Raw genomic sequence first — 16,379 nt, forward strand, 5'->3', positions numbered from 1 at the left:
AAAATAATTTCAAGAGTGCATCAATTAGCCCAGGTATGAAGTCGATGGAGATGGTATATACCCATGGTTTATTCAGAGACCCTATAATGATGCAAGTTTAAGGTACATCAATAATTGCAGGTTTTAAAAATATGGTCTGTATAAATGACTCCCTCACAATAACAAAAAGAGTAAAGATAAACTAACAGGTCAATAATGTGGGAGCCTCCTCAATCCAGAAAATAATGTGAAATCTAAAAGTTAGGACCAAGAAAAACAAACAGAAAACCTTTAGTGTTCATTAATTTATTCATCAAATATTTATAGCATGTCTACCATATGACAGGCACTGTGTTAGGCTCTTGGAACACATAATAAGCAAAACATTTTAAAAATGCACACCATTGAAGAGCTTCTAGTTTAACTAGAAGAGACAAAAGTAACAAACACATAAATAAGTGTACACACACACCACACACACACATACTCTATTAGGAGATGGTAAGTGCTTGGAAAAAATTAAGCAGAATAAGGGTGATTAGTAATTGGGTTGGTAATTTTAATGAGAGCAACAATAGAGCGAGGACTCAAAAGGAGTAAAGGAAGGCGAATGGAAAGACTGTATTTGGGTGCTTGGTGTGTTAGCTGGAATAGTGTGAACAAAGGGGAGAGCAATAAAACATGAGGTGAAAAATGTAGACTTTACAGAACTTCAAGTTGTACTCTGAATAAAATGAAGAACCATTGGCAGATTTTGAACCAAGGAGTAAAATAAATAAACAAATAAATAGACACACAATAGACCCTTGAACAAAGTAGATGTTAGGGGCACTGTCTCCCCACCCCTCATGTCATTCAAATTTACATATAACTTTTCTCTTTTTTTAATTAAATTTATTGGGGTAACAAGGATTAATAAGATTATATAGGTTTCAAGTGTACAATTTTTATGATACATCATCTGTATATAATGTTGTGTGCCCACACCCAAAGTCAGATCTTCTCCTGTCACTTTATATTAGACTCCCTTTACCCTATATTACCCTCCACCCCTTTTCTTTAGTAACCAGCATACCATTGTCTGTATCTATGAGTTTTTGTTTATTTTTCTTGTTTGTTCATTTGTTGCTCTCAGTTTTATATCCCACAAATGAGTGAAATTATATGGTTCTTGACTTTTTCTGTCTGCCTTACTTTGCCTATTTTTGACTCTCCCAAAACTTTACTAATAGTCTCCTGTTGACTGAAAGCCTTACCAATAATGTAAACAGTCGATTAACATATATTTTGTATATATCATATACTATATTCTTACAGTAAAGTAAGATAGAGGAAAAAAAGAAAATCATAAGGAACAGAAAGTCCATTTACAGTATTTGTTTTTAAAAACCTGAATATAAGTGGACTCACAGCACAAGCCCATGTTGTTCGACAGTCAACTGAATATATATATTTTCAGTAACATTGACCAGGTGAATGGAACAAAATTAACACCTTCTTAAAATGAATACTACATGCCAGTCATTTTGCATACATGTAGAACTAATATTAATACTTTATTTCTTTTTAATTTTAGACAAGTATTTAGGCATTCATATGAACAAAGGAATCAAGATAATCAACAATGTCTGGCACCGAGGAAGACCTGTGTCACCACATGAAAGTAGTTGTCCGTGTGCGTCCTGAAAACACGAAGGAAAAGGCCACTGGATTCCATAAAGTAGCCCATGTTGTGGATAAGCACATTCTAGTTTTTGATCCCAAACAACAAGAAATCAGTTTTTTCCATGGAAAGAGAACTGCAAATCGAGACATTACAAAGAGACCAAATAAGGATCTTAAATTTGTATTTGATGCTGTTTTTGATGAAACCTCAACTCAGTTAGAAGTTTTTGAACAGACTACTAAGCCAATTCTTCAGAGTTTTTTAAATGGGTATAACTGCACAGGTAATTATTTCAGTTGGAGTATAATTTTCCTGTCTGGTTTTATTTTTATATTAGAAGGGACATCTACTTGGCCCTTCCAAATATAATCAATTTTAAGGTACATGTTTGCTAAAAATTCCTAAGTCCAGTAGACTTTTACTGTAAATATAAACTTTATTTGAAATTTAGTCCTCATATATAGCGTATATCATTTATAAAACTTTCATGGTCTTGCCGTGGTCCCAACAGACAATCATCCTTTCAATTTATTTTTTATTAAACCATATGCTTCTTGTAACTAATGCCAGATTTCTCACAATTTTTATTTATAAGTAGTTCCACTGTTGACCCATACAACTGTCTACCCCTGTGGAATACTGTAGTCAGACATTTCTAAACACTTGGCATTTTCTTTTTAGCGCCATTTTACTGTACAATCTTTTTTTTATTGGAACATTTAATTATTTATTTTATTGTATTTTTCCCAGTGCCTTTTATGGCCCTCATCCCTCTGCCACCTCCCCCACAACCCCCACACTGTTGTCCTGGTCTGCGAGTTCTTGTTCTTTTTTGCTCGGTCCCTCCACCCCTCAGCACCCCGCCCCAGACTCTCTCTGAGTCTGTCTCTGTTTAGCTTGTTAGTTCAGTTTGTTCCTTAGATTCCACATGTGCGTGAGATCATTTTATAATATCTTGAAATAAAAAAGGTTAAAAGCCCATGTTAATTGGACATCAAGTGCTCTTTTAGCATATATTTCAGCCCAAAAAGCATGTGTAATGCTCTCAATAGACCTATAATAATTTGCTTTTCAAAATAGCCACGTTGATTTCCTAGAGAGATTTCCAAAAGGCCAGTTATTTCAGTGTTTACACGGCATTTAACACAATTATTAATACTCATACATTACTTTTGGAATTACCACAATTTATGACATTTTTTTAAAGACCTCAAACTATAACATGTTTCATTCTTTCACTAACTCATTCAGTTTTATTAAAGAAGACTCACCCTTCTTGTCAAACAAGAATGAAATTTGGTTTATTGATTAAAACTACTGTGATTCTAATTTTTAGCATATATTTTTTTCCTCATTGATGAGCCTCTGTAATGTTTAGAGATTTTTAAATTTTTTGAAAAATTGAAATGAAAATCATCTACCAAAGTAATACTGAACCTTTTGTTTCTTCTTGGACTTACTTTATATTCTTATCTAGTTGCCTTAAGACTTCTTGATATACTGTGGGCTTACATAAAATAGAAGGAAATGAAACATCAGTTTAATTAATTTTACTGAAAAGTATTTGTGAAGTTTGTTAACATTTAGCTTAGCAGAGAGATTTCACTTATAAAAATATTCTCACCAGTAATAATATGAAGAATTATTGCCTTAATTATATATTGTGATGCATATTTGCCACATTTGGACTATTTTTTACATTTGAAGAAAAACATCACTTTTATGTGTTACTAGATGGACTCTTAAAAACAAACTAATTTGCCTAAAACATTTTTGTTTGTTTTAAGTTTTAAAAGGAATTTTATAAAGGGCTTCTTTCTGGAATTTGCTAACTCAACAAACTTCTATTGAGTGCCTGCTTTGTGCCAGGTGGTTTGCTAGGTATGAGTGACGCATGACCTCAGTCTCGATGGAGCTCACAGTTGGAAATGCAGTGCAATGATATGTGCTAGAATAGAAGGTTGTGTGGCATATACTGAGGGCTCAAATGAGGTAGTAGATGTTTCTGCCTAAGACTGTCAGGGAAGACACAGGAAAGTGACATTTGTGTTGAATATTTAAAACAGTTGGAAGTTTTCTAGTTGGAATAAGTAGAGGCAATTTTGAAGACAAAGGCAGTGAAATAGAAATAGAGTAGCACGTGCAGAGAACTTCAAATAATCTAGTGTGCCTAGACCACAGCGAGGATCAAATAAGCTAAAGAGATAACCAGGCACCCTCTCTTAGAGGAATTTGAGCTTTCTCATTTAGGACTATAGAACTGTTAAAAAGGTTAACATATTCAGATTTCATTTTTTATAAAAGTAACTGTACAGATTCTAGGGAATGGATTAAAGAAGATTGACACTAATAGGGAGACTGATCGTTGATTACTTAAGATTGTAAGGTTGCTGTAGAAGAATGGGAGCAAGTGTGGGGGGATGGGACCAGATGGGTGCATGATGGTACCATTCATCAGAATAGAGAATATAGGAGTTAAGAGTAGATTTGCGCTAACATTCCAAGGCTTTAAAGGTAACACTATGAATTAATTTTGGATCTGCTGGGTTTAAAGCTGCTGTTTAGCATATCTAGATGGAACTATCCACTAGACAGTGGCTATAGTAATAGTATATGTCATAACAAAGAGCTTTGATCCCTTTTCATAAAAACCCAGTACTTGCATATGGTGCCACTGGAGCTGGGAAGACCCACACGATGCTAGGATCAGCTGCTGAACCCGGAGTGATGTATCTAACCCTATTAGAACTTTACAAATCCATGGATGAGATTAAAGAAGAGAAAGTATGTAGTACCGCGGTTTCTTATCTGGAGGTGAGTTGGCAATATCATGCTTTAAAGATTAATCAGTAGCATTGAGAAATCTTTAAGAAGTTCCGTAGTCCATTCACAGTTTTCTTTCATGCAGGAGTTTTTTCATAAATATATAATATTAGTTTAAAATTTTGGTCTTAAGTACCTGTGATGCATCTTACTCTTTTTCTGTTAAGTATTTTATTTCACATACTTTCTGGTATACAGAAAAGTAGCAAGATTAGTACAACGAACTTCCAGATACCCTTCACCCAGATTCACCATATGTTAACAATTTACTACCTTTGCTTTCTCCCTCTGTATTTGTGTTTGTATATTTTTTTTCCTAAACTGCTTAAGTTACAGACTTACAGCAACAGGAAATTTTCTTAAATAACCACTAAGTAGTTATCAAAAATCAGGAAATTAACCATGATACACTATTACTGAAGTGCTAGACCTTACTGAGTGTTTGCTACTGATTATAATAATGCCCTTTACTCAAAATAAAAATCGCTAAGATCCTTAGTTGCATTCAGTTGTTATATCCCTTTAGTCTCCTTAATCTGGATCTTTCTTTATGTCACTGTCATAAAACCTTTAGTTTGGATTTGTCACGATTAGATAGGGGTTATGCACTGGTAGAAATAACAGAAGTGACTTTGTGTTCTTATGACATCATATCATATGTGGTTAGTAGTCTCATTATTCGCTGTGTTAACTGATCAGTTTCATTATGCTGGTGTCTGCAAAGTTTCTTCACTGTCAAGATACTACAATACCTTTTATAATTAATAAGTACCAACCCTGCAGGGAGAAAATATAAATATCCTCTTACTCAAACTTTTATCTGTTAGTGTTATTATCCACTGATGATTCATGCTGGAATCAATTATGATGGTAGATAATAGTGATTTCTAAATTCCATAATTCTACATTTATTCATTGGCCATCTACTATGAGGAAGAGCTTCTCTTTCCTTTATTATGTCAGTGTGGATTCATGGATTCTTAACATTATTCAACAGATTATAATCCCTTCCTGTAATTATTTGTTTGTGTGTTGAAATTGTGCCAGATTTAGCCAGTCGAGGTTCTTTCAGCCCTTTTGACATACCCCACTTTTCTAGGAGGCCTCCTACCCTCTTAATAATGGCTGACATTCAACAGGTCATAACTAAGTGACAGGCATTCTAACTTTGCATTCGAATAGTGTTTCTTAGACCAGTGCAGAAACACAAATCTCTGATTTTACTGCCTATTCATTTGTGGTGTCAGAGAGAAAATTCTACTAATCACAGCTGTTTTATTGATATCTTGTAGTTAGGTTCCTACTGAGAGTTTTTTCACATTTCAAAAATTCATTAAGATTATGTTGTTAAGCATTTTTCTAAGTCTGTGGAATGTGAAGATAAAAGAACTAAACTCATTTCCTATAGTAAAGTATTAAAAGAATTTTTCTGAACATATTTAGGAAAAGCATGGCCATATTCATTATTTCTTCCTTAGAGCTCTTCATAACTGTTAGAATTTTGAAGTCTGGTTATTTTTATAACTTTTTTTTTCTTTTAATCTACTTTAATTTTGTCATTAGTAAGGCAATATCTAATTTAATGGTTTTCTTCTTGGACTGTGTACCAGAATTGGTTGTGGATCTTCTTAAAAATAGATACCCCTGGGCCTCACACCCTGGACATTTTAACTTAATAGATGTAGATTGTGGCTGAGGCATCTATGTTTTTGAAAAGCTGCCAGGTGATTCTGATGTGTAGACTGGCTTGAGAGTGATTATTCTAATTGTATTTTTTGTATGACTTAAGTGGGTAAGGGGAAGCATTGGAAAAAGAACTGCTGTTTCAGAAAAGAACCAGGAAAGTATCTCTTGATATTTTACTACCGTTAAGAGTGTATTACATTTAAAAATGGGTATCATTTATTGTAAAATAATTTCTTAGAACATGGAAATATCAGTTCTAGTTGTCATTTGGTTAGCAAGTAGAAAACTTAATACCGTTAGTAAATTTGTAAAGTTAAGTCAGTAGTACTATTTCTCTACATTACTTACAGAAATTACTTTTAAAAAGATTGCCAGAGACATAAAATAACAGATGTGTACTTAATTTCATGCAGCTGAGTGAGGATATTTGGGCTCCAGTTCTTGCTCTGCTGTTACCTTCATGGACAAATTACTTAACTTCTTAGGGCCTTTTAATTCCTTTATCATTATGGAGTTTGTCATTAAGAATTGCATGTTAAAATTAATGTAATTGAAGGATAAGTGAAATAAATACCGTCCATCCTTGATTATGGGCATTCTTAACTTTTGAGCTGTAAAATATAAAAAGTTTGGACTACTTGGGCATCATAAAATAAACTGTCTTCTCCAGTGAGAACAATGCCACCTCCATATAACTTACATTTCAGATCCACTAGAATTTCCCAAGAAGATATGTCCCGTATATTTTCAGAAAATAGGGAAAGACATTCCCAACTATCTTATTTCTGTTTCACTGAGATCATCAAGTTATAGGAATTATGGGGTGAGGATATAATGAGTCCATTTTTAAATTTCTATTTTAAATCTAGGTAATTAAACTCTTATGTTTTCTCAGATGGTAGAAAATTAATGACAACATGGATGGAAGAAAGGTGAATTAAATGAGCTGCTATTTGTCATTAAGATAAAATTCTAATATATTCTTAAATCACCAATGTATGCCTTTATGTGATATTATCACTATTGTTTTAACATCAGTGTTAAAGCAGGTTTTTTTTTTTGTTTGTTTGTTTGTTTGTGTCTTTTTAATTTTAAGGTATATAATGAACAGATTCGTGACCTCTTAGTAAATTCAGGGCCACTTGCTGTCCGGGAAGATGCCCAAAAAGGGGTGGTTATTCAGGGGTTGACTTTACATCAGGTATGTTTATAAACTTTTCCTTTGTTTAAACAGCAAATGTGATTATTTAGCCATTTATTTATTTTTCATTGTGCTTGAGAAAGAAGAAAAATAATGAAGTGCAAAGTTAAAATAATCAGGGTATATCTTTAATCTTATGTTTTCCTTGAAATAATTAAATGAGCTTTTCTTTTAAAAATACACTTCAACATTTAATATTCACATATGATTCTGCTTAATACATTTATATTTTATCTCCTCAGAGGATAAGATTTTCTCTCTTCTTCCTCATGTTAATACCAAAGTACTAAGCAAATGATATGCAGTCTCTATTTAATGGGGTTTAAGTTATAGAAAGCATTTTCTTACCATTTATTTTACCTTTAAACGTCTTCTTGCCTGTTGAAAGTTTATTTTAAAATTTAAAGTCAGATGGCTAATTTGTACATATTTTAAAAAATTTTCTCTAGCCCAAGTCCTCAGAGGATATTTTACAGTTGTTGGATAATGGAAACAAAAACAGGACACAGCATCCGACTGATATGAATGCTACATCTTCTCGTTCTCATGCCGTTTTCCAGGTAACAGGCCACTAACTGTCTCTTTTAAAGTTGAATTTAAAATAAATGAAGCCAAATTTATGGATGGTAATTTTCTCATATACAAACCAAATTTCTTCATCTGTGGACTTCTCTACTTCTTAGCTCTCCCTTTACTTTGCAGCTAGGGAGAATCTATCCAAAATATTTAGAATTCAGATGATGTAAATAAATGTAAATTTTTACCTGTTTAACAATATAGAATAAAAAAATAGAAGTGTTAAAGGAGGGATTTTGTGTGTGTGTGTGTGTGTGTGTGTGTGTGTTTTCTTTAAGTTGGTGAAAATATTTAATATTTCCAAAACACAGTCTCATATCCAGAGCAAACTTTCTCTTTATTGATCTAGAATTAAAGAACCAATGAATTGGGAAGATACTGATTCACATGTGTAATAGTGTCAACAATAAAAATAACATAACGTAATATGAAAATTTCATCATAGTGACCGTGTAAAGTAGTTGCATTCCTTAAGGAAGTGCATTTCAGTTGATTCAGTACTTCTTAGGAATACAATTCTAGAAAGAGGTGAAGCATAGGTTAGATGTTATCTTTTACAGTTTCTAGTTCTGTTAAAACCAAACAGTTATGTAGTTTTACTCTGGATTATGCTATGTAGAACTCATTTCATAGAAGTGGTTATTTTTGTGGAATTCATATTTGAGGCAATTAAGTCATTCAGAATATCTCCAGCCCACAAAATTTTATTAATCTTTGTATTATGACTGACTCTTCATTTATCAGTAGTCTTGAGAGAAATCCTAATCTGTGACATGGAGTTTTCCAAAATGTCTTAGACCCTGCTTTGTTTGAAAATTTAGCAAAGGGGTTTTATAGTGGAATAACAGCTAACTTTCCCCATCTCTTTTAAGTTTACACCAAATTTACTCTAGTTAAATGACAAAGTAGCTGAATACAGTTGAATAAGTTATGTCTTATTCTAATGGGCAAATGAACATGACTAGTATTCTTTATTATACTGTTTTTTATATGTTTCACTTTTTTAATTATAATTATGCTCAACAATTTGGGAAACTGGAGTTAATTTACTCTCCAATTTGGGTCACCATTCAAATGTAGCCTTCCTTTGAGAACAGTCCCTGTGGATAATGCAAAGTGTTCTGACCATTGCCTTTGGTTTTCTCTCAGGAACATTATTTCTAGAGGACCTCTACTTCTGATAATTTCATGTTTTGATTCAAGGGTTACCAAAGTACAAATGGTAGTTGTTTTGACCCTCTGTTCAGCCAGGACGTACTTGCCTTCTGGTACACATTTTATTTTCCATTTCTCCTCAACTTTGGTGATTACTTCTGGTACTTATGGATATCTGCCAAGTCAGATTAAACCTTGCTTGCTTTGTTTTTAAAATGAAAATAATCTTAATTTTATGCTTTTTTTAAAAATAAAATGTACATTTCTGTTTTAATTTTGTTAAATCTTCTCATTTTTCCTATTCTGTAATTTCAAAAAGATTTATTTGCGACAGCAAGACAAAACAGCAAGTATTAATCAAAATGTCCGAATTGCCAAGATGTCACTCATTGACCTGGCTGGGTCAGAGAGAGCCAGCACCACCGGTGCTAAAGGGGCCCGGTTCATAGAAGGCACAAATATCAACCGCTCCCTTCTGGCTCTTGGGAATGTCATCAACGCCTTAGCAGATGCAAAGGTAGGTACTATATGTTTGTTTAAATTATTTTGAAATATTGAAGTATATGTAATTTCTAGAAAGACACTATTTAATATAATTTTGTTTTAAAGATCTATTATTAAATAAATTTCAAGAGTATATCAATAATTTTTATATACAGAGCAAAGACCTCAGAGAGCCTACTATATCAAATAAAGCTATGGCTCTGTATTTTTTTAATTTCTAGTTTAACCAGAATTTGTTGAATGAAAAGTATTAAATATCACATTGGTAGTTAGTATTTTATGGTACTTTCTCATTACTTATTTTGAACTTGATTTTTAAAATTTGCATTTAATGATCACTACAAGCATGATAATTGAATTGGCATGAAGACACAAAACACATCTTGGAAAAACTAAATCTGTTCTGGTTAGTATTTTATAAACTGTAAAATTGCGTTAAATATTAAAAGGAGTGTTGATTTTTCTTAAAGAGAAAGGGAGACTTAAGATATAAAATGTAATTAAATTACCTAAATGGATAATGCTTCCTAGATTCCTTTGGGTCATTTAAAATACTATTTTACATCTACCCTGCCAGAGGTGCCTACCAGAAGACAGGATATTTGACAATTTCTGTATTGTTTAAAAAAAAAAAAAAAAAGACCTTTTTTAAGTTAAAATACAGTCATTTAAGTTCAGAACAGGCTGAAAAGCTTTAGGAAAATTACTGTTAAACTTTTTAAAATGTTGCATTTCGATTTAGTATAAAATATCATAAAATCATTTGAGGGCCCTTTTTAGAATAGACAAATTACTGAAGTCACAAGAAGATTGCAAAAGCAAGATGATGTATATTCCAAGTTGAAATTTCAAACATGTGAGCAGACAGCATAGTATAGAGATTGATTTTCTAAACTTAAATTATTTATAACATTTCTTTCATACCAATTTAATAATTTTTAATAATTGACCCTTGTAGAGTCATTTATGAGTCAGTGTTTAAGCACATCTTGTACATGTAAAATCATTTCAAGTACCAGCAATGCACATTCCACAGTTTGGGAAAGACTGCTGTGATGGAAAGCACAGTATTCCTGGGAGTTGGGAGACCTAGGGCCCGTTTCTAACTCTGAATTACCAGCCATGTGAGCTGAGACAAGTCATTTCACTTTTTACTTAGCTCAATTTTCCTCTTCTGCAAGATGAAAGATTTACATCGAATACTGTAACCTTGCTTTTATTTTAACATTATAATAATCTGTTTTTACATAGCAGTTGTACATTTGAAAAATTTGTTATTTAATCAGAAATGTATCTTTTAAGTAAAAGAAAACCTAGAAAAATTAAGTTCTCTTAGAACTGTGCTATGCTTTCAAATGAAGTATCTGTAAAATTCTAATAATTTGTTTAGTATCCATTTTACAAGGTTAGAGAGAAGTAGCTCTGTGCCATGCAGAATTCTTAGTATTCCTCCAAGTATATTTTAGGACATACATTACTCATGTATATTAATTTCTTTTTTAAAAAATGAATGGAGACTTTTTAGATAGACATTTTGTTTTTGAATAGTTTTACATACAGAAAAGTTGCTAATACATACAGAAAAATTTTGCTAAGTGTACCCACACTCAGTTTGCCCTTTTAATAGCTCACATTAATATGGTACACTTATTACAACTAATGAACCAGTGTTGATATTTTATTATCATCTAAAGTTAATATTCAGGTGGAGATATAATCTTTAAATAGAATGTTTACTTTCTGTATTCACTGAATAGTACTGTAAGATTTATTATTATCATTTAGATCTCCATTTATATCATAAGTCTGGGCAAAGTTGGGCAGTACCTGAATTCTTAAAGCTAAGCAGTAGCAGGTTTGCATTTAAATGTGGAAAATGACATAAGAATTCTCTTTTTATTTATTTATTTATTTATTTATTTATCTTTCAGAGAAAAAATCAGCATATTCCTTACAGAAATAGTAAGCTCACTCGCTTGTTAAAGGATTCTCTTGGAGGCAACTGTCAGACTATAATGATAGCTGCTATTAGTCCTTCCTCTATGAGCTACGATGACACCTATAACACTCTTAAGTATGCTAACCGTGCCAAGGACATTAAATCCTCTGTAAGTGTGTTTACTCTGTCTTTATTTTAAGAGTGTTAGGTGCATGTTATTTTTATAATTCTAGCAAAATATTAATTTAGAGTTGCATTTCTACAGATGAGTTAGGAAACCGTGTTAGAAATATCTTTACAGTTAGGATTAATTGAACATAAACTTACATAATTAAACCATTAAGCATCTTGATTACATGTATAATAGATACTGTTATTTAGTCTTTGGGAGCTAGGGCGCTTTAGTGCCTTTCTTTCCAACCTTTTTCACACTACGGCTCATGATATTTTGATGGCCTCCTGGAATGATTGGTCAGAGTTTTATTGAATAAACTTTTGTGGCAGCCGAGGGTGACACTCTGCTTTAGCCTGCCACCAACACTTTCTACCTGACAACCTTGGACATGTTAGCTAATTTCTCTACACCTCAATTACTTCATCTGTAAAATAGATATACTATCTGTCTCAGTTTGTAAAGTAAGTAGCCTTCTAAAAGTCATTTATTTCTACATTTATGATATTGGTGTTACCAGTCTTCAGCTTCAACAATATAATGATTGATTAGGTCAGCATTTTTGCAAATAATTTGGGGTAATTTAAAAAGTATATAAGTCTAACATAATTATGTTTAAAGTCACAGGATCTAAGGGTTTGAAAAGACCTGGAGTTCCACTGGTGATAACTTCTCTTCCCGCTTACCCTTTTGCTTCTCCCTTGAATGAACATGAGAGTGTTATTGTCTTCCTTAGAGAAATGTTTATATACCATTTATATAATTAGTTGCTAAAAATTGTAGAATATGGGCAAACAGAGGTTTTGACACATATTTTTGATATAATTTTTACACCAACTCATTGTCAAAGGCATTTTTAGATCTACTTTACAGTTGAGGAATCCCGTGCTCAGTGTTGTCAGTACTGAATTCTAAGTCATTTAACTGAGAAGTGAGCGGGGCCTCAAAATCAGGTATCTGGACTCTAATGTTCTCTCCACTATTTAATAGCTGCCAAGGGGCCCATGTTATTATATAAAATATAAAATGGAATAACTCATTAAACACTAGTTGACTTTACAAATTGATGGATCTTAAAATTATCTCAGAATTTCTTAGAAGTCAGAGGAAAAAGAAACTTGGCAGTTTTTATTATATTGAGAATGAATGCCTTGAAAGTTCTTAAAAATACCTTTTCTCAGTAAGGCAAAATCTTCATCATTTCATTTACATTATTAATGTGCTCAACATACCCTCTTGTCATAAGTTTTAAACATGAGCATAATTGATCATGATTGTCTCATGATTATACTTGCCACAATTCTGAATTCATGGAACTGAATTATGAAGCTATAATGCCATATTTTGCTCATATATATAACTATGTGACTGATTTTTTTTTCTTTCTCTATACAATCATAATTTGTCTTAACAGCTGAAGAGCAATGTTCTTTACCTTGACAATCATATAACTCAGTATGTAAAGATCTGTAATGAGCAGAAGAAAGAGGTATGTCTACTCTTTATATTGTTATGCTAATCTCACCTAGTTCCTCCTCTATGGGATTCTGCAGTCTTAATTATGTAAAAATTTGACTTGTGTTTCTGTTACAATTGCAGTCTGAATTGTTCAATTGTTTTTCATGGCTAAAATTTTTCTGTGGCCATGCTTAATAGGGACAAATAATTTGTTTTGTATTTTAACTAGTGTTTCTCTCTACTAGATTTTAATGTTAAAAGAAAAACTAAAAGCATATGAAGAACAGAAGGCCCTTACTGAAGAAAATAACAAAGCGAAGTTAATAATTTCAAACCCTCAAAAAAAAGAAATTGAAAGGTAAAATTGACATTAAAATCTCATTTTGAGGTTTTTATTGTTTTGAATTTTGGCAAATATTTTGATATTATTTGTTGTATAAGTATGTCTTTTTATATATTTTCTCGACTGAATTCTGGCAGTTACTGATTAGTCTTTATATAGTACAACTTTAGAGACCAATTAATTTTAGTTGTGATTATACAGATAGTGAGGAGAACCAGGACTTAAGTATAACACAGAGACGGTAAAGCCAGTTACAGTAGTCCCTCTCTGTATCGTGGATTTTTTGTTGTATCGCAGGATTTTGCGGTACTGTGTACATATGTTGTTAAAGTTACATAGGTTTAAGCGTATAGAATACGTTTAAGAACGTAAGTAGTGTTTATAAAAGTGTGGAAAAGGTTAATAAGGGACTGGGAACAGTTTATAAGTGTGTGGGAAGGGTTTATAAAGCCCTAAAATATATATAAATACTAAAATAAATGTAAGGTTCCTACTTCACGGATTTTTACGTATTGCGGGGGCGTCTAGAATGTAATACCCACAGTAAGTGAGGGAATACTGTGTGTCACTTATGAAATTAGTTTTTAGTGGTTTTCTTATTTTTCTTCTCAGGTGTCTTAGTCCATTGGGTCTGCTATAACAGAATATCATAGACTAGATGGTTTATTGGAAAAAAAAAAAAAATCTTGTGAAGGCTAGAAGTCCAGAGTGCCAGTATGGTTGGGTGCTGCTCTTCTTTTAGGTTTTAGACTTCCTGAACCTTCAAACAGCAGAAGGAGAGGGAGGCCTCTCTGGAGCCTTTTTGTAAGAGCAGTAATCCTAACCATAAGCTCTCTGCCCTCCTAAAGGCCCCACCTCCTAATCACCTTGAGTGATGGGTTTCAACATTCAGGTGATTACATCTGGCATTATCATTATTTGTATACTTAATGTAAATTTTATCTACCTTCTATTGACTATATATAACTCATAATAATCCACTTAAGGAGTTTAAGTGGTTAACCCTTTAAAAGAGCATCTCTCAATTATTTAAATTGATACAGAATTTTGATCGGTTCACACTAAGCTTCTTAGCAGGTATTTTTAAAAGAAAAGCCCTAGCTGGTGTGGCTCAGTGGATTGAGTGCTGGCCTGCAAACCAAAGGGTCACGGGTTCAATTCCCTGTCAGGGCATATGCCTAGGTTGCAGGTCTCAGGTCCTCTGTTAGGGTCTTGCAAGAGGCAACCACAGATTGATGTTTCTTACCCTCTCTTTCTCCCTCCCTTCCCCTCTCTCTAAAAATAAATAAAATCTTTAAAAAATAAAATAAAATTGTGTGAAATAATGTTTTAAAAATACAGATAAAAGAAAAAAAGTTGTTAATAATACATTACTCAAAAGTTCTTTTTCACAAAGCAAAAGCAATTAAGACAATTTTCCAAATTGTCTAGATGGTTCAAAGGCTGTGAATCTTCAGTAGTTCTAAAAGACAACAGGGAATTCCTGGATCAAACAAGTTTAGAAATTATTCCTTAAGGAATCTAAAAGATTTCAAAAGTACATCAGCATATTAGAGGCTCTGAGAGGTGCTGTAGTAAAGAAATCTGTTCAACTTTGATGAAGGTTAAATTAAATTTATTTGACATTTCCTAGAGACAATTTTCTGTTATTGGTATGAGAAACAAACCACAACTTAAACTTGGTTATTCAAACTGCTTTGGAGCCCTAGAGTACCTAAGATTATTCAGCAGTAACCTCAACTTAGTTTCAGGTACAACACCTTTTTTTAAACTGGATTTGTATATTGAATTTACATAAAATACCCTTGATTTTGAAAAAGTTTTTTTCTGCCTTTTTGACCCCAGATATTAACTACTTATAATAATAATAATAATAATAATAATAATAGTAATAATACTTTAATTTTATAGATGGCTTCATAGTTTTTAATGAATTTTATGACCATATTTTATCTGATCATTACAACAACCCTTTGAAATTTGACAGATAAGAGTAAGAACTATAAAAATCATCTCTTTCAAATCTTAATTCTTCTGCTCCCATACTATGCTATTTCACAGATATCATAGGAATTAAAGTTCTTCCTATCAATGACAATCAGTTTTTCATATAGTATAAAGTTAACCTATATATATTTAGACATTTTTTATTGAACTTTTGGGGTGACATTGGTTAATAAGATCATCTAGGTTTTGAGTACACATAAATAATATAATAATGTATAGGAAAGTTAACTTATATATTATTATAGTATAAGCGCTCTGTCTTTACTGGAGATTTTCTCAAGTGTTTAAATTATTTTCTGTTAACGCCCATCACAACCCATCGTCAAAATAAAATTGTTACATTTTATTAGTCTTATAATGCTTTTTGATATATCCCACTAATTTTATAGTATCTTTTTAAAAATAACAAGTAAAAGTGATTCCTCATTATTCATTGTCTTATCCAAGAAAACTTTCAACTGATGTATTATTACCAGTTTGGTTATTATTTTATTTGTTAATCAAATGTGGGATTGGCCTTCATGGAACCAGTTACCTCTTTGTTGATACAAGTTTCTTGAAAATTAAACAAGTCACCAACTGCTCAGATTTGGAGTCATTGCTTACATGTAATTGTTTAGCACTACCTAAACTTATCTGGTTACCAATCAACTCCTTACAAATTAGTAGACTTCTAGAGCTGATGGCTTCCAGTTGTTGAACCTTTCCTTTTCGTAAAATGATTCAGGAGGGTGATGGCCTGAGCTTTGAAATAATCATTTATTTGGGAATTTTTCACATTTCACCCTGACTTGACCAACAATAAAAACTTTGAGTTTTAAATCATGCATCATGTTAAATAATTTACTTGTATTTATAAAAGAAGATAAT

General features: G+C 32.3%; 1 protein-coding gene across 1 annotated transcript in view; it reads left to right on the top strand.

The window, feature by feature from the left end:
• Positions 1–16,379, top strand: part of KIF18A (kinesin family member 18A) — an 81,094-nt gene that overhangs the window by 7,259 nt on the left and 57,456 nt on the right. Inside the window, exons 3-10 of the mRNA XM_090267610.1 lie at positions 1,556–1,928; positions 4,302–4,459; positions 7,251–7,355; positions 7,805–7,915; positions 9,406–9,603; positions 11,522–11,698; positions 13,116–13,190; positions 13,405–13,517. Of these exons, the coding sequence (XP_090123736.1) occupies positions 1,604–1,928; positions 4,302–4,459; positions 7,251–7,355; positions 7,805–7,915; positions 9,406–9,603; positions 11,522–11,698; positions 13,116–13,190; positions 13,405–13,517 (1,262 nt within the window). The 5' untranslated portion in view covers positions 1,556–1,603. The remainder of the gene's footprint in view (positions 1–1,555; positions 1,929–4,301; positions 4,460–7,250; positions 7,356–7,804; positions 7,916–9,405; positions 9,604–11,521; positions 11,699–13,115; positions 13,191–13,404; positions 13,518–16,379) is intronic.

Source organism: Furipterus horrens, unplaced genomic scaffold (assembly GCF_987537825.1).
Source record: "Furipterus horrens unplaced genomic scaffold, mFurHor1.1.pri manual_scaffold_2, whole genome shotgun sequence".
Taxonomy (NCBI): Eukaryota; Metazoa; Chordata; class Mammalia; order Chiroptera; family Furipteridae; genus Furipterus; species Furipterus horrens.